The sequence below is a fragment of the Zingiber officinale genome, chromosome 4B, assembly GCF_018446385.1.
Source record: "Zingiber officinale cultivar Zhangliang chromosome 4B, Zo_v1.1, whole genome shotgun sequence".
Taxonomy (NCBI): Eukaryota; Viridiplantae; Streptophyta; class Magnoliopsida; order Zingiberales; family Zingiberaceae; genus Zingiber; species Zingiber officinale.
The window spans coordinates 126,987,809-127,011,569 of record NC_055993.1 but is presented as its reverse complement, the minus strand read 5'-3'; the positions used below and the strand labels follow the sequence as shown (position 1 = coordinate 127,011,569).

General features: G+C 37.5%; 3 protein-coding genes across 7 annotated transcripts; all 3 read left to right on the top strand.

Moving 5' to 3' along the window:
- Positions 1 to 6,718: 6,718 nt before the first annotated feature.
- LOC121976563 (villin-3-like) lies at positions 6,719 to 15,900 on the top strand. Its single transcript, XM_042528764.1, has 23 exons — positions 6,719 to 6,894; positions 8,051 to 8,152; positions 8,391 to 8,490; positions 8,668 to 8,736; positions 8,837 to 9,079; positions 9,178 to 9,355; positions 9,421 to 9,553; positions 9,630 to 9,792; positions 9,996 to 10,143; positions 10,248 to 10,348; positions 10,447 to 10,602; positions 12,177 to 12,245; positions 12,320 to 12,388; positions 12,637 to 12,774; positions 12,898 to 13,026; positions 13,313 to 13,460; positions 13,590 to 13,600; positions 13,691 to 13,831; positions 13,916 to 14,041; positions 14,130 to 14,192; positions 14,703 to 15,036; positions 15,128 to 15,330; positions 15,403 to 15,900. The coding sequence occupies exons 2-23, from the start codon at positions 8,097 to 8,099 to the stop codon at positions 15,514 to 15,516; spliced, it is 2,892 nt and encodes a 963-aa protein (XP_042384698.1). The 5' UTR covers positions 6,719 to 6,894; positions 8,051 to 8,096; the 3' UTR covers positions 15,517 to 15,900.
- An 877-nt stretch (positions 15,901 to 16,777) lies between these two features.
- Positions 16,778 to 20,166, top strand: LOC121976569 (probable E3 ubiquitin-protein ligase RHG1A). Of its 3 annotated transcripts, none has more exons than XM_042528777.1 (8): positions 16,778 to 16,996; positions 18,077 to 18,304; positions 18,370 to 18,788; positions 18,873 to 19,120; positions 19,266 to 19,313; positions 19,470 to 19,565; positions 19,647 to 19,805; positions 19,895 to 20,166. In XM_042528777.1, the coding sequence occupies exons 2-8, from the start codon at positions 18,234 to 18,236 to the stop codon at positions 20,027 to 20,029; spliced, it is 1,176 nt and encodes a 391-aa protein (XP_042384711.1). In that variant the 5' UTR covers positions 16,778 to 16,996; positions 18,077 to 18,233; the 3' UTR covers positions 20,030 to 20,166. The 3 variants fall into 3 exon arrangements, with proteins under 3 accessions (XP_042384711.1, XP_042384710.1, XP_042384709.1); XM_042528776.1 differs by adding an exon at positions 17,411 to 17,517 and having other exon boundaries at positions 16,796 to 16,996; positions 18,077 to 18,788; XM_042528775.1 differs by having other exon boundaries at positions 16,798 to 16,996; positions 18,077 to 18,788.
- Positions 20,167 to 20,743: 577 nt separating this feature from the next.
- LOC121976574 (general transcription factor IIF subunit 2-like) lies at positions 20,744 to 22,734 on the top strand. 3 transcript variants are annotated; one of them, XR_006110655.1, is made up of 8 exons: positions 20,744 to 21,043; positions 21,149 to 21,257; positions 21,433 to 21,557; positions 21,648 to 21,722; positions 21,825 to 21,974; positions 22,048 to 22,176; positions 22,267 to 22,419; positions 22,520 to 22,734. XR_006110655.1 is itself a non-coding variant. In XM_042528782.1 (7 exons), the coding sequence occupies exons 1-6, from the start codon at positions 20,843 to 20,845 to the stop codon at positions 22,162 to 22,164; spliced, it is 777 nt and encodes a 258-aa protein (XP_042384716.1). In that variant the 5' UTR covers positions 20,744 to 20,842; the 3' UTR covers positions 22,165 to 22,176; positions 22,520 to 22,732. The 3 variants fall into 3 exon arrangements, 1 of the variants encoding a protein (XP_042384716.1); XR_006110654.1 differs by having other exon boundaries at positions 20,745 to 21,043; positions 22,271 to 22,419; positions 22,520 to 22,733; XM_042528782.1 differs by lacking the exon at positions 22,267 to 22,419 and having other exon boundaries at positions 22,520 to 22,732.
- Positions 22,735 to 23,761: the final 1,027 nt, after the last annotated feature.

The window sequence follows — 23,761 nt, the reverse complement described above, 5'->3', positions numbered from 1 at the left end:
CTACAACACTCTCAATACAAGAAGAAGAAAGGGAAATACAAGTTAAGCAAAAGCTTACAAGATGTGCAGTAAAAACCCTAACCCTAACTTCTTCCTCTTGCAATAGATCCGCCTCTTGACTTGGAAAGCCTCCAAGAACCTTCAAGAACTGGCGATCACGTGCTTGTAGAGAGCTGTGGAGGAGCTGGAATGAATCTGAGAAGAGCTTGTGAAAAGATTGCCGAAGACCACGCTCGCCTGTGGCCGACGCCAGCGGTCGGATCCCGATCGATTCGAATGTTCCGAATCGATCGGGACTTGATCGATCCACGGATCGATCCGGCGCTTGCTCACGAAAGCGCTGGATCGATCCACGGATCGATCCGGCGCTTATCGCGCGATCGTCCGATCGATCGGCTGATCGATCGGGACCTGGATCGATCCACGGATCGATCCGAGCTTTCCGGAAGAATCCGGATCGATCCACCGATCGATCCACGACTGATCGATCCACGGATCGATCCGGGGTTTTGCCCAAAACCAAGTCCCAAACCTCTAACCAACATCCGGTCAACCTTGACTGTTGGTACATCATGCCTCGCATCTGGTCACTCCCTTGACCTGCTAGGACTCCCTACCAAGTGTCCGGTCAATCCCTTTGACCCACTTGGACTTTTACTCGTCGTGCCAAGTATCCGGTCACTCCATTGACCTACTTGGACTTTTACTCGTCGTGCCAAGTATCCGGTCACTCCATTGACCTACTTGGACTTCCACCAGATGTCTGGTCAACCTTGACCCATCTGGACTTCCTTCCTTGCCAAGTATCCAGTCAATCCTTTGACCTACTTGGACTTCCCAACACCAGATGTCCGATCATCCTTGATCCATCTGGATTTCCTTCCTTGCCTGGCTTCACTCACCAGGACTTCCTTCTGCCTAGCTTCACTCACTAGGACTTTCACCTGGCTTCACTCACCAGGATTTCCACCTAGCTTCACTCACTAGGATTTCCTTCTGCCTAGCTTCACTCACTAGGACTTCCTAGTCAAGTATCCGGTCAACCTTGACCTACTTGACTCTTCTTCGATCAATATCTTATTGTCAAACATCTAAACCCAAACCAAGACTCAGCTTGGTTAACCAGGTCAACCTTGACCTGAGGGATTTTGCACCAACACTAGTAATCTAGGTTGATGATGCCCCCTTGAGGAGCTCATAAGGATTGTCATGTAAACTCTGCAGGTGGACTTAGTCTGACATGACAATGAAGATGAGTGGTACTACTCTTTGAGCTAGATATTAATTAAGTGAGTTGTCAGTAACTCATTTAATTAGTGGGCATTCTATATCTTAAACACAGGGAGACTAACACACTCATGATAAGAATGAGCCCATATAGTAATATGGGATTGGTACGGTAGTTCAATAATAACTCTTTAGTGGAATGAGATATTATTGATGAACTCATGTTGGGTGTTTGGGACGAACACGGGAAGCTCAAGTTCATCGGGAGACCAAAACTAATTCCTCCTCTCGGTCCTTGTCGTAGTCTCTTATTTATAAAGTCTTATACCCACCTATACCCATCCTTAGGTGACCGGCCAAGCCAAGCTTGGAGCTCAATCAAGGGCCGGCCAAGACATGGCTTGGATGGGTTGGAGTGTGGCCGACCTAGATTGAACCCAAGCTTAGGTGGCTGACCACAATAAATTAAAAGGATTTTATTTTTTTTTAAATCTTTCCTTATGTGGAAGCCATGGTTTTAAAAGAAAGTTTAAAATTTAAATATTTCTTTTTATAGCTTTCTACAAAAGATTAAGAGAAAGGTTTGATATCTTTCCTTATTTGTAGTTAAAAGGAATATTTTAATTTTTGATAAAATTTTCCCTTTTCGTAACCATCCTCATGATTTTAAAAGAGAGTTTTAAAATTAAAATTTTCCTTTTATAGTTTCTACAAAAGATTAAGAGAAAGGTTTGATATCTTTCCTTATTTGTAGATTGAGAGGAAGATTTTAATTTTGGAGAAAACTTTCCTTATTGTAATCATCCATATATTTTAATAGAGATATTTTAATTTATAAAAGTTTCCTTTTATAACTAAAAGGAAATTTTTAAAAGCAAAATTTTTATTTAAAAATTTCAGGAAATAAATTAGGAAGTTTTAATTTTATGTTTAAAACTTTCCTTCCTTGGAGAATTAGATATGACCGGCCACATTGATAGAGAAAAGGAGTTTTTTTTAATTAGTTAAAATTTTCTTTTCAATGGCAAGGAAAATAAGGAAGTTTTTATTAAAACTTTCCTTATTTGCCAAAACCAAGGAATATAAAAGAGAGAGTAGATGTGCCTCACCTCACAAGAACAAACATCTAGTATTCCTCTCTTCTCTTCCTTGTGGTGGCCGACCCTCCCTCTCTTCTTCCTCTTCCCCTTTTCTTCTTCCTTGGCCGGCGGCATCAACTCTCTAGGAGACCCTTGGTGGCCGGATTTTGCTTGAAGAAGAAGTAGAGAAAGGAGGCTTTGTTTCTTTGCATCTCTTGGAGCTTGGTTGGTGGCCGAAGACCTTCATCTCTAGGAGATTCTTGGTGGACAAAACTTGCAAGGAGAAGAAGGAGGCTTGGGTGGATTCTCGTCTCGGTAGATCGTCGCCCATACAACGTCCGAGATAAGAAGAGGAATACGATAAAAGATCGTGAGGTCTATAAGCTATAAAAGGTATAACTAGTTATTAGTTTCCGTATCATAACTAGTTCATTCTTTTATTTAGATCTTGAAATACCAAACACAAGAGACTAATGAATCTAGGTAATCGAATTTATGTTTTCGATTTTGTGTTTCTTTTGTTTTTTGAACTTGTGATTCGATTGTTCTTTTTGGTTAAACCTAGGGTTACTATAAGGAAATTAAATATTAAATTTCGTTGAAAGGCTTTGTCTAGGAAGTGGTGGATGCTCCCATACCCAAGAAGGTCTAGTGCCTCGCCATGTTTAACCTGGAAGTCGATCTTTGAAATTAATATTTAATTGAATTTGTAACATGGGTGGATTTAGATCAATAATGTTAAGCATCGTTTGCGATCCAAGTCTAAACCACTAAGAACATATAAGTTGAATTTGGAATCAATAATGTTAAGTTCTGTTTGTGATTCCAAATTTAATTTCTAAAGAACACAATAGGTTGTTAGGAATGGTTCATGACTTGTACAAAATTTTTGTACAGGGGAACCGGTACGATATTCCGAGTAGCAACCAACAATTATTTCAGTTCTTATACTCAATACTTGTAACACATTATTCGAACTGATAATCATTGTCCAACGAAAATGATCAACGATCGCGGGCCATAGAGTATGAGCTGTCACAAGCTCCGATCCAAGTAAAACTTGGCTTTGTTAGTGTTGTTCTTTGTTTTTTTTTTCCGCTGCGTAACTTGTTTTAACTTACGATTTTGGATGAAAGTTATTCACCCCCTCTAGCGTCTCTACAATCCAACGCTAACTATGGTTTGGCATGAGGGAAATCTAAGTGAGTCAAGGAAGACCGCACTTGGTGATCGAAAGTCCAATAAAAAGTTGACAAAGTCAAAGTGGGCCAAAAGTTGACCGGACACTTGATGGGTAAGTCCCAATAAGTCACGGTTGACTGGAAGTTAGGTAAAGGAACTCTAGACTTGGATTAAGCAAGTTAGAATAGAATAATCAATTAGAGCAATTGATCGAGCCTAAGCTAATCGATTAGGAGGTTCTCGCGAGAACACAGAAAGGGACTCAATTGATTGGTCAATGGATTGGGTCGAGCCTAATCAATTGGACCAATCGATTACGGCCAGGAGATTCATAAAGAGGAATTTACAAAAATAAGGCTGAATTGATTGATCCAATTGATTCAGCCATTGCTAATCGATTGACTAATGCTTTGTCATGAGAAGAGACAATCGATTGAGGTAATCGATTAAAATGATTAATCGATTGAGTTAATCAATTAAGATTTTTTTGCGAGTGAATAGAGAGTTACATAATTGATTGGATAATCAATTAAGGCTCTCTAAATCGATTGGGATGACTTTCCAATAGACTAGTGTTCGAAAAAAAAGTCGTTCTGCATGTGTTGGACGGTCGAATGACGTGATAATCGATTAGGGGAAAACTTAATCAATTAAAGGCGTCGAGTAAACCATAGAAAAGGATTTTTTACGAAAGCTTAAAAAATCTCTCACACACATTCTTCTACCAATGGTTAAAGTTATAGAAGACAAGTGTTGCTACACTTTCTAAGTTCCAAGAGGCATCTATAAGTGACAAGATATCAAGCAAGCAAGGTTTTTATTGTATTATGTATTTACCTTCTTGTGTTTTTTGTATTTTTATTGCGAGCTTATACAAAACTTCTCCGCCTCCAAATTATTTTCGAGAATGAGTGATTTCATTGTAGATGAGATCGTGAGGAGAGTAGACTCTTGGATTAGTCACCTCAAAGAGGTGGATACCAAGTAAAATTCAAGTGTTAGCATTGGTGAGTCTTCGCTACAAGATATCCACTTTAAATCATCATCAACAAAACAATTGGAGCTAATCACCCACCCTTTAGCTTCCGGAGTGTCCTAACAAGCCCCATGGGTGTAGCCAAGTAGGAACGGGAGGGTGCGATCGCCCCCTAAGTTTTTTTTTTAATTAATATTATACCTCACTATCACTTTGATCAGCTAATTCGCCACCGTTCATTGTTAAAAAAAATTGAAATTGATCACACATTTGGAAAGCCTTTGACCTAAGCTATCCATTGACACCACTTTTACGAGGAAATATCGCTACTTGGAATGTTAAATTTAAATTTTAAAAATAAAATATATAATAATAAACGGATGAACTAAATCGTAGAATATGATGTGAGGACACTAAATTAAAATTAAATCAAATTCGAACTAAATCCAATGGGTAGACACAGAGATAAGAATTATGTTGGTTTAAATCGGGATTAAATTGAAGTTGATTTGGTCAAGTTATGACCTAACCAAATTTAAGGTTTAAACAAATTCAATTGGTTTAAAACGACTTTTTCTTTCCTTTTTTTCTTCCTACAAACACAACAACTCCGCCATGTCTTTGTCCATCCCCCTCTTTTATTTTTCCCTTTCTCTTCTTCCACATTTCCTTCTTCTCCTTCTCTTCTTTAATGTCATTAAATCTATATTTTTTCCTTTTCTCTTTTTAAGCGTAAGAGCTCTCTTTTCTTCTCCTTTCTATTTTCCAGCAAACAAGAAATGCAACATCAACTGTTGCTTTCTTCCAGCAACAAGAGCAACCCTCGGTCCTCGCATCTTCTCCCTCTTTTCATTTTTTTAAGATTTTATTGGCACAAAAAGAATAGTCTTATTTTGTCTTGCCTCATTATATTTGTATCATTCCTGGGTACACTGAAATTAGTTGAGGTTACTAACGAAGAAGGTAAAGCTCTTCTCATTTGCTTTTTCCTCTCTATTTTATCCTCTCTAATTTTCTCAAAAGTAACAATACTCCTTTTATCTTTTCAAGCAAGAAATTCTTTACAAACAATTCTTTTTTTCCTTTGTCCAACCATAATAACAACAAGAGGAATAAGTTGTTTTTTTTCTATTTCATTAACGGAAGGAGAAGGGGAGCTTTGACCCTAAACCCTAAATATTTTATGTTATATTAAATTATTAAAGTCAATGTCTAAATATTTTGTGTTGTATTAAAATTTTAATTTATTAAATTCGCCCACTCTCATCGAAAATCCTCATACACCACTGATCACCTCAGATTAGTTTGGTGCTAGTGTTTTTGTTATTAGGTACAGATATAAATGTATATTACCTAATCAGACTATTTGATCTAGATTTTTTCTGTTATGTTTAAAATATAATTAATAAAATTATTAACATGATAATATTTGATAAAATTATTAACGATAATAAGAAATTACAACTGTTATATTTATGTAATTAGTAGCATTTAAATTAATATTTATATTTTATTTAATAAAATATTTTTTTTAGGCACTGTCTCGTATCCGCGCCTAAGTTGGGTTGGACGCATCGTGTCGTGCCGGATTGGACACAGCATGGATAGACGAGGGCCGCGACACGCGACACTTGGTGACCTGGACCGGACCCACAGACATAGGGACCGTTTGGTGAACTCACACTCTTTTTCCAATCCCGAGAAAGCACGTCAGCATGCGACATCGTTTCCTGTCCGGCAAGCGATAGGATCCCAGAATGCAGATGCCTGAGAATCTACCTGGCGAACAATAGGCCGACGTGAAAATATATATATATATATATATATATATATATATATATATATATATATATATATATATATATATTTTAAAAATTTTCAAAATATGAATAATTGCCTACAATGCCAATCTCGAAGCCCACGGTACTTCTAAGTTCCACCAAATATTGTACCCAGGCCACTCATTGGTTCCATGGAGCGGGGCCGTGCCGTGGCGGCGCCTCCACCTAGTGAGGTGTCCGACTCGGTAGGATGATCACTTTCGGCGGGTGGCGGGGATCAGGGGCCCCACCAGACGTCCCTGTGAGTAGGTGGCGTCTTTTTTGTCACCACCCGGTGGACGGTGATCGTCGCCTCCTCCTCCCTCATGGAGGAGGACTGGAGGAGGAGGAGGGGGATGCGGCGGTTATAGATGCAATAATTAGATTAAATTTAATTAATGGTTACAGAGCGACACTGGGCCCCACTTCGCTTTCAAACTCCACTGGTGATAATCTCGCAGGACACCATCGCTCGCCTTCTCTCCTCTACCGACCTTTCTCGTCTCGCTTCGTCGCCGCGATCGATCGTTCGATCGACTAGTCTTCGTCGTCTTCCTGCGTCCCTCTGCCTGAATTCGGACCAACCGCCGCGGGATTTGAACTGCATCGGGTGTGATTTCTAATTCAATTCGATTTTTCAGTCGCCATTTACTTCGTGTTTTTTTTCTCCTTTCCTTTTTAGGGGGAAAATTGGTGGGTATTGAGATTCGTGGCTGTTACCTTCGTAGTCGTTGAGTTGACTTCCCCGCCACGGGGGTCGATCTAGTTTTGTTTAAGTGGAAATCTTTGGGCTGTCTTGGAAATGGGGGTGGACAAGCCGAGGAGCTCTGTTAAGGCAAGAAACTGGATCAGTGCTTGGCATGTGATGGCTTGAGTGATCAGGGTGTGATTTGCTGGATTACTGTTGTGAAGAACTTAGTTTGTATTTTTCTTTAAAACCACAACTTCATGAACATTTTTTTATGTGAATTAGGATTATAATATGGAGATTGTAGTTGATCGTTCTGAAATTGGTGATCGGGAAGTTCAGTGGATCGGAAAGATCTATGGATATGATATTAGAGCACTTAGGTTTTTTATAGTGCAGATCGGCATCGATCTCCATGTATATCTGATAGAGTTAAATAAGTTGTTGATCCAAACGTTTTGCCCATTTTTCTCCATTAGATCTTGTGATTTTGTGATTCTTCGTTTTGGTTATGGTTTTCCTATCATTATTTGGGACTACATAATTTGTGGTCTTTTGGTTCTAGTTCAGTGGAGTGACCTTATTGCAAATTCTTATCTGGACCTCAATTTATTGCTCAAGCAGCTTTCTCTGTGACTGCACCCTGATCACAGTAAACAAGTTATGCAAAGAAATTGACTTTCAGTAGTGGACTTGGTGAAGCATTATGGTATTGAAAATAAATTATCCTCATTAGCAACCTTTGATGCCATGACCTTTGCTGAGGTTCAAGATATTCCTATACCATAAGCTTCAAGTACATCCTTATAAGTGGTTGCCTCATGCAAATTCTCATAGTAACGTACTAGTGCTTGTCATGATTAGCCAATTGCTGCTTACTGTTTGCGTTAACCATCAGTTTAGTGAAACATCCAAAGACGTTCAAGGCAACTATTACAATCAACAAGTGATACCCAAAATCTGACGTAGTTTTGATATATATATATATATATATATATACAGAAAAGTTGATATTTTGTTTCTCCATTCAGATATAAAATAAATTATTGCTTAATTACCTGTGCATGTAATTTTGCAGAATTTGCCTCTCGTAGCTGAAAACATCGAAACTTAATCCTTCAAGGATGGCAGTGTCATTGAAAGATGTGGATCCAGCTTTTCAAGGAGCTGGGCAAAAGGCGTATCCATGTCATGTGACTTTTATGGTCCTATTTGTTTTGAAATAATTGAACACAGGAAGAAAAATCTATGCAAAACATAGCTGTCTATTTAGATTCTGTCGCCTCTCATTGTTTTCGTTTTTGCAAATACATTGTTGTGTTTAAAAGGAGGCCCAACACACAAGATTTCAAAGTCCTACCAACAAGGGAGTCAACATATGCATATCTTGGTCAATTATTCCTTAACAACCCCCACAGTGGACTAGAGATATGGAGGATAGAAAATTTTTGCCCAGTCCTTATGGAAAGCTCCTCTCATGGAAAATTTTTCACTGGAGATTCATATGTGATTTTGAAGGTACCTAATAATACTTCTTTGTGGATGATGCCTTCTTTACTGTTAATAATTAGCATTATTCTACAGGAAAATTAGTTGCATAGGCCTGCATTTTTTATCCTTGAATAGTTGATGTCTTTTTCTTTCTATATGTTGCATGAGCATGGTCATTCACAAAACTACTTATTATCTGGCCAGACAACTGCACTTAAAAATGGTTCTCTTCAACATGATATTCACTATTGGCTTGGTAAAGACACTAGCCAGGTTAGTTGGAAGTCACTGTAGCCATATAATTCAGTTATTTGTTTGAGGAACAGATTGGCAACGATTGTTCAAAAAATTCATCTATTATTTTTATAAATAGGATGAAGCTGGGACTGCTGCAATCAAAACAATTGAGCTTGATGCAGCTCTTGGAGGACGTGCTGTTCAATATCGTGAAGTACAAGGTCATGAGACTGAGAAATTCCTTTCTTATTTTAGACCATGTATAATACCACAGCAAGGAGGAATTTCGTCTGGGTTTAAGCATACAGAGATCAATGCACATGAGCATGTGACACGCTTATTTGTTTGCAGTGGAAAGCATGTTGTTAATGTCAAGGAGGCAAGTTGATCTTCTAGATCTATGTACTAGTTAATACTTAATACATTTTATTTTGGTTTTACTGTTTTATTTTGTTCTGCATTTGCTATTGTAACCAGGTGCCTTTTGCTCGGTCATCTCTCAATCATGATGACATATTCATCCTGGATACTACGTCCAAGATATTCCAGTTTAATGGATCAAATTCTTCAATTCAAGAAAGGGCTAAGGCTCTTGAAGTTGTGCAATACCTCAAAGATACTTACCATGAAGGGAAGTGTGAGGTGGCAGCTGTTGGTAAGATGGTTCTGTATATATGTTGTTGGCAATAGAAAATTTGCTCACTAATTCTTTCTGAGCAGAGGATGGGAAGATGATGGCTGATGCTGATGCTGGAGAATTTTGGGGTTATTTTGGAGGTTTTGCTCCCCTACCCAGGAAAGTAGCTTCTGAAGGTGATAGGAAGGCATACTCCTCTTATATGAAGTTATTATGGTAAATTGACATGAGAATAATCCTACAGTTTATTAGTTGTTACTGATTCCTGATGTGGAAATCTTGTGCTTTCCAGTGTTGACAAAGGACAAACTTCACCTGTTGAAGCTGAATCATTGACAAGGAAATTGTTAGACACTTATAAGTGTTACTTGTTAGATTGTGGCGCTGAAATATATTTGTGGATGGGCCGAAGTACATCCCTTGCACAAAGGAAAGCTGCTAGTTCTGCAGCTGATGTGAGATTTTCTTCTCCAACTTTTAATTCTCCAAAACATTATGCAATTATGATTTTTTTTATTCACATGCAAAAAGATTATTAACTAAGGGGAGGAGAAGTCAGAGGAACCACAAGGGGACCTTTGGTCCCATAATATAATCTTTTCTTGAAGTCAGAAACCTATTAATGATATTCTACACTTAACATGATTATGTTACACAGGAATTACTACTTGAACCTCCCAGGCCACATGCATGTGTGATTCGGATCATTGAGGGATTCGAGACAGTAACATTTCGATCAAAGTTTGACCAATGGCCACAGAAAAATGATGCGGTTGTGTCTGAGGAGAGTCGGGGTAAAGTTGCAGGTTAGTGCAAACATAAGATCTATTTCATTGGATTTCTGCCCTCATTATTTGCTCTTGTTTGAGAGTAAGCACTTCAATGAAGGGGTTATTACTTCTGTTGGCAGCATTTCTTAAGCGACAAGGACTAAATGTGAAGGGTCTTGACAAAGCTTCTCCTGTTCACGATGAACCTCAGCCATACATCGATTGCACTGGCAATTTACAAGTGCTGTTGACTTTTTAACCCAAAAAGATTCTGTCTGTTCTTTGCAGGACATATCCCTCACTATATATGCTAAAATTTTCATTTGCTATGATGTACAGGTTTGGCGCATAAATGGTAAGGACAAGAATCTTCTTTCATCGTCGGATCAGTGTAAATTCTTCAGTGGGGATTGCTATATTTTCCAGTATGCTTATCCTGGTGAAATCAAAGATGAAAATCTTATTGGTACTTGGTTAGGAAAAAAGAGCAATGAGGTAATCTTTAATTTTGAAATTTTGAGCTTGCTTAGCAGTCACTTGGCTCATTTATTTTTGTTGGGTTTGGGTGCTCTAATTATCAATTGGTTTTAGAGGACTAAATGACAAATATATTCCATTATTTAAATGCTCGATGCGTACCGAGATGAATTTAGATGACTTTACTCTTCACTTATTTTATTTTTTAAAAATAACATTATTGCAATTAGATAGTCAATTTAATTAAAATTTTATTATACTATACTTTAGTATGTTGAAGTTCTGCGCACTTTAACATTTAGTAAAGTGTGCCAAGATGAATTTAGATGTGCTTTCACGCATTTAAGATTTCTACTTTTAATAAAATTATTTTAATGAGATATTTGAATTAAAAATGTTTTTAAAATAATTTTTTTATTTCAATGTGTGTCGTGTGTTGAGATGAATTCGTATATGGTTAACTTCAATAATCTTCTTCCATTACTTGAATTCACCTTAACACGTATGGAAGTGTGTCGTGTGTTGGCATGATCAACACGAGTAACATAGGTGAATATACACATGTCAACTAGTATCAGATTTTGATAATTTATAAGCATGGTATGTTTTGGTTGTGCCATTCGACCTGACACCAAATTTTAAACTACCATGTTGTTTGTCTCCCTACTGAACAAACCCTTTTGACTCTCCTGCAAATACATATATGAATCAACTAAATGCCTATAGATGAACTCCATGATCATAAATTTATCTTATCGTTTGTTCATGCCTGCTTCTCTCAACGGGTTTTATTGAGAAGGTGTAGTGTTTTCCATTAGGGTTTTGTTCATTTCAAATGTTCTTCCAACTTATTTTCCACATGTTTATTAGACTAACATTACAAAGAAACTTTATATTCAGCAAAAGTAACCATAATATGTAACATGTTCTCACATATGCATGTAATCTGCACAATGCAGCTTTTCCTCATATTTTTGTTGAAGGTCAGAAGGGTGATGGTCAAATTAATTGTTGTCACAATCAAATTGAATATCCCTTTTGTTGACATGAGAAGTTTATTATCTGTTGGGTAAAAACTCATAAGGATGCCCTTTTTTCAGAACCATCAACGGGGCACTCTCATTGGTTTTGTTTCATTATCTATTGGGAAAAAACTCATAAGGATGCCCTTTCTTTCAGAACCATCAAAAGAGCACTCTCATTGCCTTTTTGTTTTACCCCCAAAAGATCACCTACATTTCCCCCCTTGTTCAACTGAATTACTCCATTTTAAAAAAAAAAATGTAGAAGGTTTGAATTAATCAAAGTCTTGCATATACATTGTTGGGTATCTGTAGAGGCCAATACTGATATTCGGTTCAGTTTGGATTCAAAACTGGTAAAATTGAATGGATTTTAGAAACTACTTAAAAAGGTCCATATAATAATTTTGCCCTTACTTTTTTTTAGCAACTTCTCAATTCATAGACAACCTGCAACTTCTCAATTCACAAACAACTTATAACTAAGGTTATGTTTGACACTGATTTTAAACAACTGGAATTCATTAGTATACTTGGCAGCATAATGAACAGTGTTGTGTCTGTTTACAGGAGGAGAGAACTTCAGCGATCTCACTTGCTAACAAATTGGTTGAAAATTTGAAGTCACAGGCTGTTCTGGTATATCTATTCATCAAACATGGTACACCGTTTGCATTTATTAATACTGACAATTTTCCACTCTTTTCCTTCAGGCTCGATTTTATGAAGGAAAGGAGCCTATACAATTCTTCTCTATTTTCCAGCACTTAATAGTTTTCAAGGTTTGATTCTTCAAAGAACACCATTCATTTGGAGTAAATTGCTCGTGTTATCAATATAAATGTGGATTGGGATAGTCCAGGCCAGTCTTCTTTTCCGCATATCCTTGAGGATAGAACTGTATAGATTGGGTGTTTTCTAATACCTTAAGCTTTTGGGAAAACAACAATTAAGAGTTCCTTTCCATATAGTAGTTCTACTTTGTGGTTAAGAAACTTGGCTTGATCTTTTCATGTTTCATCCTTGACAGGGTGGGGTTAGTTCTGGATACAAGAACTTTGTTGAGGAAAATAGCTTTGTTGATGATACATATTCAGAGGAAGGCATCGCACTTTTCCGGGTACAAGGATCCGGGCCAGAAAATATGCAAGCAATTCAAGTTGAACCAGTGAGTCTAGCATAAGCAATCTTGTTTTTTATAAACTTCAATATAAGCATGCTTTATTATACAATTTACCTTTTATTGTGTAAGTTCTTTAAGCTATAAATTTATCTTTTTTTTCTTTAACAGGTGGCTTCATCTTTGAATTCGTCTTATTGTTACATACTGCACAGTGGAAATACTGTTTTCACATGGTCCGGAAGCCTGACTACATCTGTGGATCAGGAGTTAGTTGAGAGACTGCTTGATCTAATTAAGGTCAAACATAGCCTTGCAGTCCAGTTGACTTTTGTTCACTATGCCTTTGAGATGGAAACCTTACCATTCACTCAAATCTTTAATTTCGCATATGAACTCTTGAGATGAAGGAATCTAGAAGCATTTTATATTATTGACTAATTCCTTATATGCTTAATTTTATTTTTTGCCCCCCACGCTTATTGGATTCTCAATTTTTATGGTGTCTGGTTTCAGTGCTTGACCAAGAACACTTCTTTTGGTATATTTTCTTTATATTCATTGACATACACCTCCAATTTTACAGCCAAATGTGCAGCCCAAAACACAAAAGGAGGGAACGGAAATTGATCAATTTTGGAGTATACTTGGAGGAAAATCTGAATTTCCTAGTCAGAAGATTGGAAAAGAACCAGAAAATGATCCTCACCTGTTCTCATGTTCATTCCTAAAAGGTAGGAAGTTAGAGGTACTTTCTATTTTTCCCACATGGTTATGTTCTCTGTTGTTCAGCAGATGTTCTAAAGTTCAGTTTTTCTGTACCTGAAACCGACTTTTGCTCTATTTATATGGGGGAAACAAAGGTAACCTGAAGGTAGGTATTCTTTAGTAGTATCCTTCTTGAAAATGGATCTCCAGTAATATAGAGTGAAACTGCGATAATATGATTGCATTGTGGTTGCAGGTTACTGAGATTTTCAACTTCACCCAAGATGATTTGATGACTGAAGATATGTTCATTCTGGATTGTCATTCGGACATATATGTTTGGGTTGGTCAGCACCTGGACCCTAAACTCCGGCAGCAAGCTTTAAGCATTGCAGAAGTATGAAATCTTTCATTTTTATTTTCTCCTTAACCCTTTGTTCAGATACCCTGAGTTTCTCATCAGGATCTTTTTTTTTAACAGACATTTATAGAAAAAGATTTTCTTATGGAAAATCTCTCACGAGAACTACCACTATCTATAATTGTGGAAGGATGTGAACCACCGTTTTTCACTCGCTTCTTCAACTGGGACTATGCAAAATCAGCAGTAAGCTCTTGCATTCACATCTGGAGTTAAGTGTGGCTCAGTGTGGAGGTGGTACTAATGGAATATTTCCGCTTCTGCTTCATTGCAGATTCATGGTAATTCATTTCAAAGGAAGCTGACAGTTGTAAAGAATGGGGCTACATTATCAGAAGTAATTTCCTTACCCTATCTAATGGTTTCTCTGGCGATACAATTGTCTTATGAATAGAATGATTTATAAGCTTATTCTGTTAATCATACAGTATCTGTTTTTAAGTACAGAAAGGTGATAGCGACAAACAGAGACGTAAAAAACATGTAGTATTTCAGAAAAACAAGGCAAGAAGCCTTGTGGATGAAGATATTTACACCTAATATTGAAAACACTTTCAAAAGTTGAAATGTGTGTTTGCCCTATCGACTCAAAAGCCATTTTTTATCTGAACCATTTTACCCTTGAAGATTTTGGCCTCAACAGTGAGCATCCACCGTAAACATGTCTTGTTTGGGATTATGAGTACTGTTGAGTCCTTATGAAAAGACTGCTTGTTGTGTTTAATTGATGGTGTTTTGGTTTTCCATAATGTTGAAATCCCTTTTGTATTACCTTGAAGTGAGAAAAGATTGATATAATGTGATTGAATGACAAACTTACACTTTTGATATGTTTACTTGCTATCAGAAACCCAAGCGTCGCACTCCAACATCCCATATAGGGAGGTCCACTGTTCCTGACAAATCTCAGCGCTCCTCAAGAAGCATGTCCTTCAGCCCAGAACGTGTACGTGTTAGAGGAAGATCTCCTGCTTTCAATGCACTTGCTGCCAACTTTGAGAATCCAAATTCTAGGAATCTTTCAACTCCTCCAGCTCAAAGAAAACCTTCTCCAAAACCAGTGTTACTGGATTCTGCAAAAGTGGCACCAAAATCATCTGCAATTTCTAGCATATCTGCTTCTTTTGAACGCCCAAAAGAAACAATGATACCAAAGTCGATAATCCCCAAATCATTGAAAGGTATGCATGAAGTATTTCTTTTGAGTATTTCATGGTCTTAAGTATGCATTGTGCTTTTCCCAATTATACTTTTGACTTTCACATGCTAAAGTGAGCCCTGAGAACAACAAACCAAAACTGGAGGTAAATGCCAAGGGAAGCATCACCCCGTTGAGCAGCAAAATTGATACTCCCACAAAAGATGCAAAGGAAAGTGAAGCTGAAAATGAAGTAGGGCTGCTCATTTTCCCCTACGAACGCCTGAAGACTACTTCTGCTGACCCTGCTAAAGATATCGATGTGACCAAGAGAGAGGTGAATTCTCTTTCATCAAGCCATTTAGTTTGGCAATATGTTTGGATGTAAAATATCTGGTTCTGGTTGCAGACGTACTTATCTTCCGTGGAGTTTAAAGAAAAGTTCGGTATGACAAAAGAAAGTTTCTACAACTTGGCCAAGTGGAAGCAAAACAGACTCAAAATAGCGCTTCAGCTCTTCTGAGGCCTACAAGCAGTAACCTCGGGGGACAAAGACTTACTTTTATTTACAGTCTCAGTTAAGATTCAAACTCATCCCTTCAATTACCATCAAGTTGATGATCATCTGGCGCAGAGGGGATCCAACTTCTTTGTGTTTCCCCCAAATTCTATCTGTAGCTTATTCTTTTAAAGATTACAGCTTGATTGTGAGCTTTCTGTCTTTATTGCTTCGCTGTATTTGTTTCCAAAGGCAAAAACATGTTTTCCAAACGGAAGATTGTTTTAGTATTGTACAATCGAGGAGGAAGGAATTTTGTAAAGCCGAGTGTAAAAGCATAATTACTTAGTTATTGTAGGAATTTGCACGCACTAGTGAATTTATATTGTTTGGTAATGTTTATGGAGCTGCTCACTTCTTTTTTGCCGTTTGAGTTGTGGCCCATTGCTCCTCTCAATCATTGTTCGGCTTGAAAAAATCTGGTGGAAACGTAGGTATGAAATTCTTTCTCAATCAGACTTATCTATTTCTTAACCATCACTGACACTGTCACAGATGTCTGTTTGTGCGACAACAACTCATAACTCCCTTTCCACCAAGCTCTAGAAAAGGCTTCTGGGCCACTCCATTGCCTCAAGGGCGTTATACAGTTGATAGATAAGCTATCTATTCCCCCAGTCCAACTCGCCCCCATCATCCACTGGGCAAGCCGGACAAGCAAGTAGCAATGACATGATGATGTCGATGCATTCTTTATCCACAAGCCATTAACTTATTGTTTTTGTTATTATTAATGTGCGTACATAACAAACAGAACTGATTCATGGAAGTGGGGCTTCTCCTTACACGGAACCGTAGATAAGTGCTTTGTGGCCGCCCACCAAGTTGATGAGATTATGTTGCGTCAACTGCACATCGAGTCATGTACATGTTTATTATTTTAAAGAAAATGTTAATTAATAAATTCATCCTGACATTTGTTTGGATTCTCAAATCTATTTAAAAAGAGTTCAATTTATTTTATGTGTTTCATGGAGCACAAAGTGCTTCAAGAGGTGGAGACCACATCTACAGAATCCGTTTTATCCTTTAATTAAAATTTTTCGTTTTCTTTTTCTTGTTCACATTTTTAATATATATATATATATATATATATATATATATATATAGGAAAGATATAGAAATTTCCAAGTGAACCAGGGCGATGTTGACCGGTTCGTTTAATGAGCGTTATCCAACGCCCAAGAGGCCCCCAGTCGCCGTCCGATGTGCTCTTTCTCGCGTCGCCCGCCGCGGATCCAACGGCGAGAATCTTTTCTCGGGACCGGAACAGGAAAGGCGTTCGTTTCTTTGGCGCAAGGGTGCTTGTCGCGTCCGTGCCAATTCAATGGCGTCCGCTTTAGGTATATTAAACCCTCGCCTTACGCGCCGTCTCCCTTAGTTTTTTTCTTCCGCGGAACGATTTCGCTGGACTCTCCTTCAATGTTCGGAGAAGCAAATCAAGGTACGTCTGCCTCTCCTTTCTCCCCTTCCTCTCTCCACCTCTTTTTAGACTTCGCGACGAAAAAAGGGATCGAGTTCTGGCTTCGAAGTTTCGATCTTGATCCCTTTGAAAAGAGAGAGTTTTGATCTTGGTTGGTTTTGCAGAGCTGTCTCGGCATAGAGCTGCGATTTTGGTGTTTCTGGTTTATTTTCGGATGGATTGGCTCGTAGCCTTGGAGGTTTTCAAGAGCTTTGATTCTTTTTTTTTTCCCACCAAGAGTTTTGCTTTTGGTGAAAGTAATTGGCCTTCTGTTAGTTTCTTCAGACAACAAAAAAAATTTTTTGCCTCGAGAGATTTCTTGTTGATTTTATTGGTGCCTATGGTGATCCTCACACGCTATGTTTTGTGCTCGGTGGTTGTGTAAAACTGGATTAGGTAGAAGACGAAGATGTTTTATCACACCGGAGTAAATAGCATAAACAAGTATTTCCTTCTCCATGTTTTTAATGCAAAGACCTTTTTGGTGCTCAGGCTTTCACGGGGTAGGTTTATGATGTGTTCTCATTACTGTTTCATTATTCCTTAGTTTGATGTTAGCAATGAAATCTACAATTTTGTGTAGCTCTACTTGCGAGTCATGCCTTTCGTTCATACTTAATGATGGCGTTATGACTTTCTATGAACAAACATGACCATGCTTTGATTTCCACGGAAGTATATCTTGGTTTATTATCTTTGATATCAAACTTTGCAAGATGATTTCCAGTAGTTTCACGAGTTCATAGGCAGAGTCCTGCCTTCCCTAGTTTTTCTTGATTCGACCATCTGGAAATTGGTGATATGTTGAGAACTTGTTGATTTGATTTGTAGATACTCTTTTACGCAATTCACTTAAACTATATTGCTTTGTTTATCTTCTACAACTTTTGGATTCTTAATTTCTAATGCGCTGCTGATAATTTTATGCAACTGCCTTGATAATATGAATTTGTCCAATCATGGACTTTATTTTATTTGTGCATGAAGATCTCCATTGATGATATTGTTATATCTTGCTCAGTTGTTAATTCTAAGACTTTGTGCTTCGATGATGATGTACAGGAAATGATAGATAATGAAATGAAATCGGAAAGAGTCAAAGAGGAGAAATAAGTTCCTTTGTGCTTTGCTATGGAGGACTCTATGGGAAGAAGGACTGCTAGTGGGATCATAACGAGCAAAGGTGGATGCAGCATTACCTTTAGGGAACAGAAGTTCCATGACAGAAGCATCAGATACTGTAACCGGAAAGGATGTTGTGCTAGTCGCTATTCCATTAAAGTCACCCAGGTAGGAGAAGACAAAACTTCCTGTCGCTCAGGTTCATCTAAGTCACCATCGTCTATTGGTTTTAGAGAGTCGACATTGGAGAAGAGATATGATGAAGAAGATGTTGCAGAAAGTAGTAGTAGACAAGCTGATAGCAGAAAGTATGCAGATTCAATCAGAAGATTGGGGAAGAAAGAAAAGTCAAGCTCTCTAAGCCCATTAGTTGAACCCACAAAAGTTCGTCATATTGGAAAAACTGCATCTCGAGAAGTGCAATCCTGCAGTGTGAAATTGAGTTCTAGGGCATCTAAAGAAGTAGCTAGGAAGCCCAAGTATCAGCTTAGAGACATGTCATCCAGGTCTAAGGACTATCACTTGAATGGTCTTAGACAAGCAGATGCATCTGATCTTTTCCTGTCAAATTTTAACTCTACCAATTCTGCAACTGCACGAGTAGAAAAGAATTTGAGGAGATCCTTTAGAAATGGAAGCCCATCTTCAAGAGGTAAAAGCATAATCTCATCCTCTAATCCAGCAAGTTATGTTTCTTCAAGTACAGTTACTTCATGTCTAAGTATGCGTCTTCCAGACAATTTAACATCTAATCAAAATCCGAGAAGATCAAGAAGCCAATCTACCAGTATGGGTGTTGTTTCAGTTCGAACAAGACAGTCACCTACCGGTAATCCTAGAACAAGGCCCTTAGAACAAGTAGACGAGTCAAGCTTGCTACCAGATCCGATAGGTGAATTAGGAACTGTTCCTCAAAGTGCATTAAGATCATCGAGAGTGGATAATGATAGTTATCCACTCTTAAGTATTGGAAGTGTTGCTGAGGTACTGATAACTTATTTTACTGTAATAGCTACTAAGTCATTCTAATCTTAAGCCTACATGTTCAAGCAAAGAATTAATTCTAATTACTCTTTTTTTTTATCGAAATTCTTCAGGCATTCTTAGGTTTCATTTTGGTACCATGCAGGTGCTACTGGAGCTTGAGAGGATCGAATATGAAGGACTGACATACGAGGTTGTCTGCATTCTGCTCCTCTGACAATTTATGAACGCTTAAGTTTCAAACAATAGCTACTTTGAAAAGGCCAAAAGGAAATAGAAATCAATTTGTACATTCTTTGGAGTTATGCAAATTAAAACGTAACTAAGGCAAAACTTGTTTCCCTTGCAGCAACTGTCATTTCTTGAGAATCATTTATTTTTAGATGGCCTGATCAATGACCATTACAGTGACATGAGGATGGATATCGATGACATGACATACGAGGTTTGTTTCGTCTCTTAAAAGTTATATGTAATGTCATAAACTACAGTACAGTTCCTCTTAGGAACCTTTATCCTTGAACAGGAATTGTTAGCACTAGGAGAGGAAATGGGTACGGTGAGCACAGCCCTCTCGGAGGAAGCTTTATCGAAATGTTTGAAGAAAAGCAAATATATTCCTGCTTCTCCGATTGCTGTCTTCTCTTGCTCTGACGAAGGCGATGCCAAATGCAGCATATGCCAGGTATACCTAGTTAGCCATGTTTTTCAGCAGAACGTGTCGGGATTGAAATGACTTAAATTTTCTAACTTCCAGTTTTTCAACTTCTTCAGGAAGAATGGGCTGCTGGAGATGAGATGGGCATGCTGGTTTGCGAGCATTTCTACCATGCCCAATGCATCCATCAGTGGCTTCAGTTAAAGAATTGGTGCCCTATCTGTAAAGCTTCTGTTTCTCCTACTCCTTGAACGTGATTCCTAGTAGTTTTACTGCTCCTTATAGAAGGATATTTGATATTTCTATTATCGATTGAAAGCTTTCATCATGTTGTAGATAACATTCTTTAAGACTTCATCAATCATAAACATACACAAATCTTTGTCGATGTGTTTGAATTTTCTTGTCAAAACCCTTGGGTGCTTGATATAATCGATACCAAACTTGATGTTCAAAAATTCAATTGCTTGTGAGGCTTATAATGACTTCTTCTCCAATTTCCATCATGGTTGGTGCTCAGGCTTCCAAGCTTTCAATAGAGAGCGTTGACTATGGCCGTGAGGAGAAGTCAACTATATGCATAAAAGTCACACTCTGCGTTCTTATTCATCACTGACGTCATAAAACGAAATTTGAAAACCATGCCGACGTCCTCGTCACGTGCCCCGCCGAAATAAACCAAACCGAAACCATACCAAAGACCTCGTCCAATATTTTCAATTATTCTAATTTATTAATATCTTTATTTTGGTTTAAATCACGCGGTATATAAAAGCATAAATAAATAAATAAATACGTTAAGTCAATATTAATTGCGGTTAATATTTATTATTAATATTCCTAATTAACTGATTAAATATTTATTACACTTTTCCTGTTTAGTTATAATTAAATAAATATAGTAACTTTTTATGCCATAAATGTTAAGATACCGAATCGGACGCCTTCCCCGTCGTGTCTCATCCGGGCGATAAGATTTGAATAAGTCTCGGCTAACACTTTAAAATACAAAGAGAGGCAAATTCTCTGTCTTCCCCTTCTGTGATCCATCGGTTTCTCTGGCGATGGAGGATGATGGTGGGATCCCGCTGGATACGGCGCGATCAGAGCGACCGGTGTGGCTGTTGAAGTGTCCGCCGGCGGCGTCGAGGGCCTTGCAGTCGGTCGCCTCCGGCTCTGGCTCCTCCACCTCCCCCAACCCCGTCGTCGCCAAGATCGTCCACACCATCGATCTCCTCAACCTCGACGATCCCTCATCCGAACAGGTAAACGCATTTTCTATGTATCTCTTCTCCCTGCTTCTTTTTCTCTTTCGTTCAATCGCCTAGCTTGCCGCCTGGGATTAGGGTTTATGTTTTTTCAATTTACAGTTTACCTTGGAAATGCTTCCAAATGATTCTGGGAATGCGCCGAGGAGTTATAAACTGAATGCGTCCAAAGATTTTGTTCCGATGTCTACTTTTTCTGAGTCTAATCAAGGTAAGTATGTATTTCCATTTCTTTTTGTTGGGACTAAAATTGGGCATAAAAACACTGACTTCGAGTGCTCTAATGCCTTTTAGAATTAACTATTAGCCCAACTTTAGCAATTAGTGAAGCATGTTTATACGTGTTTTTTGGTGAAATCTAATCACAAAAGTAATTGTTAATGTAGGAAAGCTCTCGGTGGAAGGGAAGGTAAAGTATAAATTTGACATCGAGCCTCAAAATTTCAGGGATTATAGTAAAATATGTCGCGAAAGAACGAACAAGTCTATGATTAAAACCAGAAAAGTCCAGGTTGATGCATTTCATTTTTTGCTCTGTCAATTACTTCTTTGTTCTATGTTGAAAAGTTAAATCCTTACATTTTTCCTTCCATAATTTTAGGTCATCGATAATGATCATGGAGGGCTTATGAGGCCTATGCCTGGCATGGTTGGCTTAATTTCATCTAGTTCAAAGGTAGGTTTTTTTTTTTTTTTTTTGACAATTGCCATTTGATTCATTGCCAAATGAACTCGGTAATAATTATTCATATTCAATTGTCATTTGATGTTTTGACAGGACAAGAAAAAAGTAACACCATCTAAAGCATCGGATGCAAAGAGGACACGCAGGGACAAAGGCGAAATGTTGAACATTCTCTTTAAACTGTTTGAAAGGCAACCAAATTGGGCGCTGAAGCAACTGGTCCAAGAGACTGACCAACCTGAGGTACTATTTCTACTTCAGTAATGCTGATTTTTACTGCTCAATTTTTCTCAGTCGAAGATTTTATTTTGAACAGCAATTCCTGAAAGAGATATTGAACGAGATTTGTGTGTACAACAAGAGAGGACCGAATCAAGGAACCCACGAGCTCAAAGCGGAATACAAGAATTTTGGGGGAACCAACAATGAATGATAGATATCCCAGGCAAGAAGTCCTGTTCTTCGTGTTTGTCTTCTTTTGCTTAAGTAAACATCAGTTTATATCTATGTACTTGATGGATTCCCTCATGTTTAGATAGATAACAACACGTCAACCATCAAAATCCATATCCATGCCGATTTAAAGAATAAGATCCACAACAAACATAAAGAGCGATGAGTAAACATGTCGTTGGCTATGCTTCCTCTTTGTTCCCATGACAAGTCAAACCGTGTGTTTGTTTTGAGAGTAACATCTTTCATCTCCGATTTAATCAATTTTTTTTTCCAAGTAAAATGACGACCATAAGCATAAATCTGACCAACTTTTGTTGTTTTAATTTGCACAGCTCTCCCCACTGTCATCACAAAGGCGCATCTACTAGACTGCATTTGCTCTTTAATATCAAGACCAGCAACGCTCTTTCTGCAATGTTTATGCATCGTTCTTTTAATAATGGTGGTCGTATGATTTAAAGTTGTGTTTTTTTTTTTTAAGTATTAGTTCTTGGGATTTAAATTATGCATTTTGATATAGAAATTTAAGATGACTTCCATCGTACTATTCTATAAAAAATTCCCTTTTGTCTTTGTTTTACCTAGATAACTATAGTATTTTTTTCCCATATATTTTAATCAAAATTCAACTGTGTTGGTACAATCGGTCTCTCGAATCTGATTGATCAAGTTTTGATTGGTTGATATTCGAGTAACATGTAGGCATTGGATGAAGTTTCGGTTCTAATCACCAAAAGTCTTTATAAATTATAGTCAACTAGGTACTAGATAAGAATAAAGGTTTGGTAAGTCAAAGTTGACTTGAACTAGCTAGAAGAAGTTATGAAGACAGAGAGCTCTGGGCTTGTTGGGATACATGGTGCTATGATGTCACTTGTTGAAGATTGTAGAACGCATATTCATTAGATCGAAGAACATAATTCTCTTGCTACTACTGTGCACTATAAGTAAATTCTCAATTAACGATCATTGAATAGCGACTGAATACCTTTTTCAAAGAAATGATAAAACAATTTAATCCTAAATTTTTCAATTTAATATGTAATGTTTTGTATTATGAAAAAATTCCATAGTTGAGTTGTTAATTAATGATGAAATTTAAAATAGATCATCTGTATATTTAGTTTGTCTTGGGTGGAGAAATGATAATGTAGAAATATAATAACAAAGGATGAATCTGTTAATTCACCTATAATATTTTGAAAATCTTTAAATATATGATAAAACATTTAGAATAATTTTATATAATCATCTGCCATCTCAAAAAAAAAAACTACGACTACACTAATCAAATTTCGGATTCTAGTACTTTCTTAGCATAATTTTTTTGCTATAATTCTAGGGTTTTTTCTATTGGACAAATTTTAATATTTTTTTTTAATAAAATAAACATAATTGTCCATAGTCTGCCAATCTGACAGTCCGCGTGCCAATCTGATATAGTATTTCAATCTAACAATTTAACTTAGTCTTTTGAACAAAATTTGGTATATAAATATATCATTAATTTTAACTGAACTCGGTATCAGAACATAACTTTATAGTTTCTAACTTTTGGGCTTTTCAATTCAACT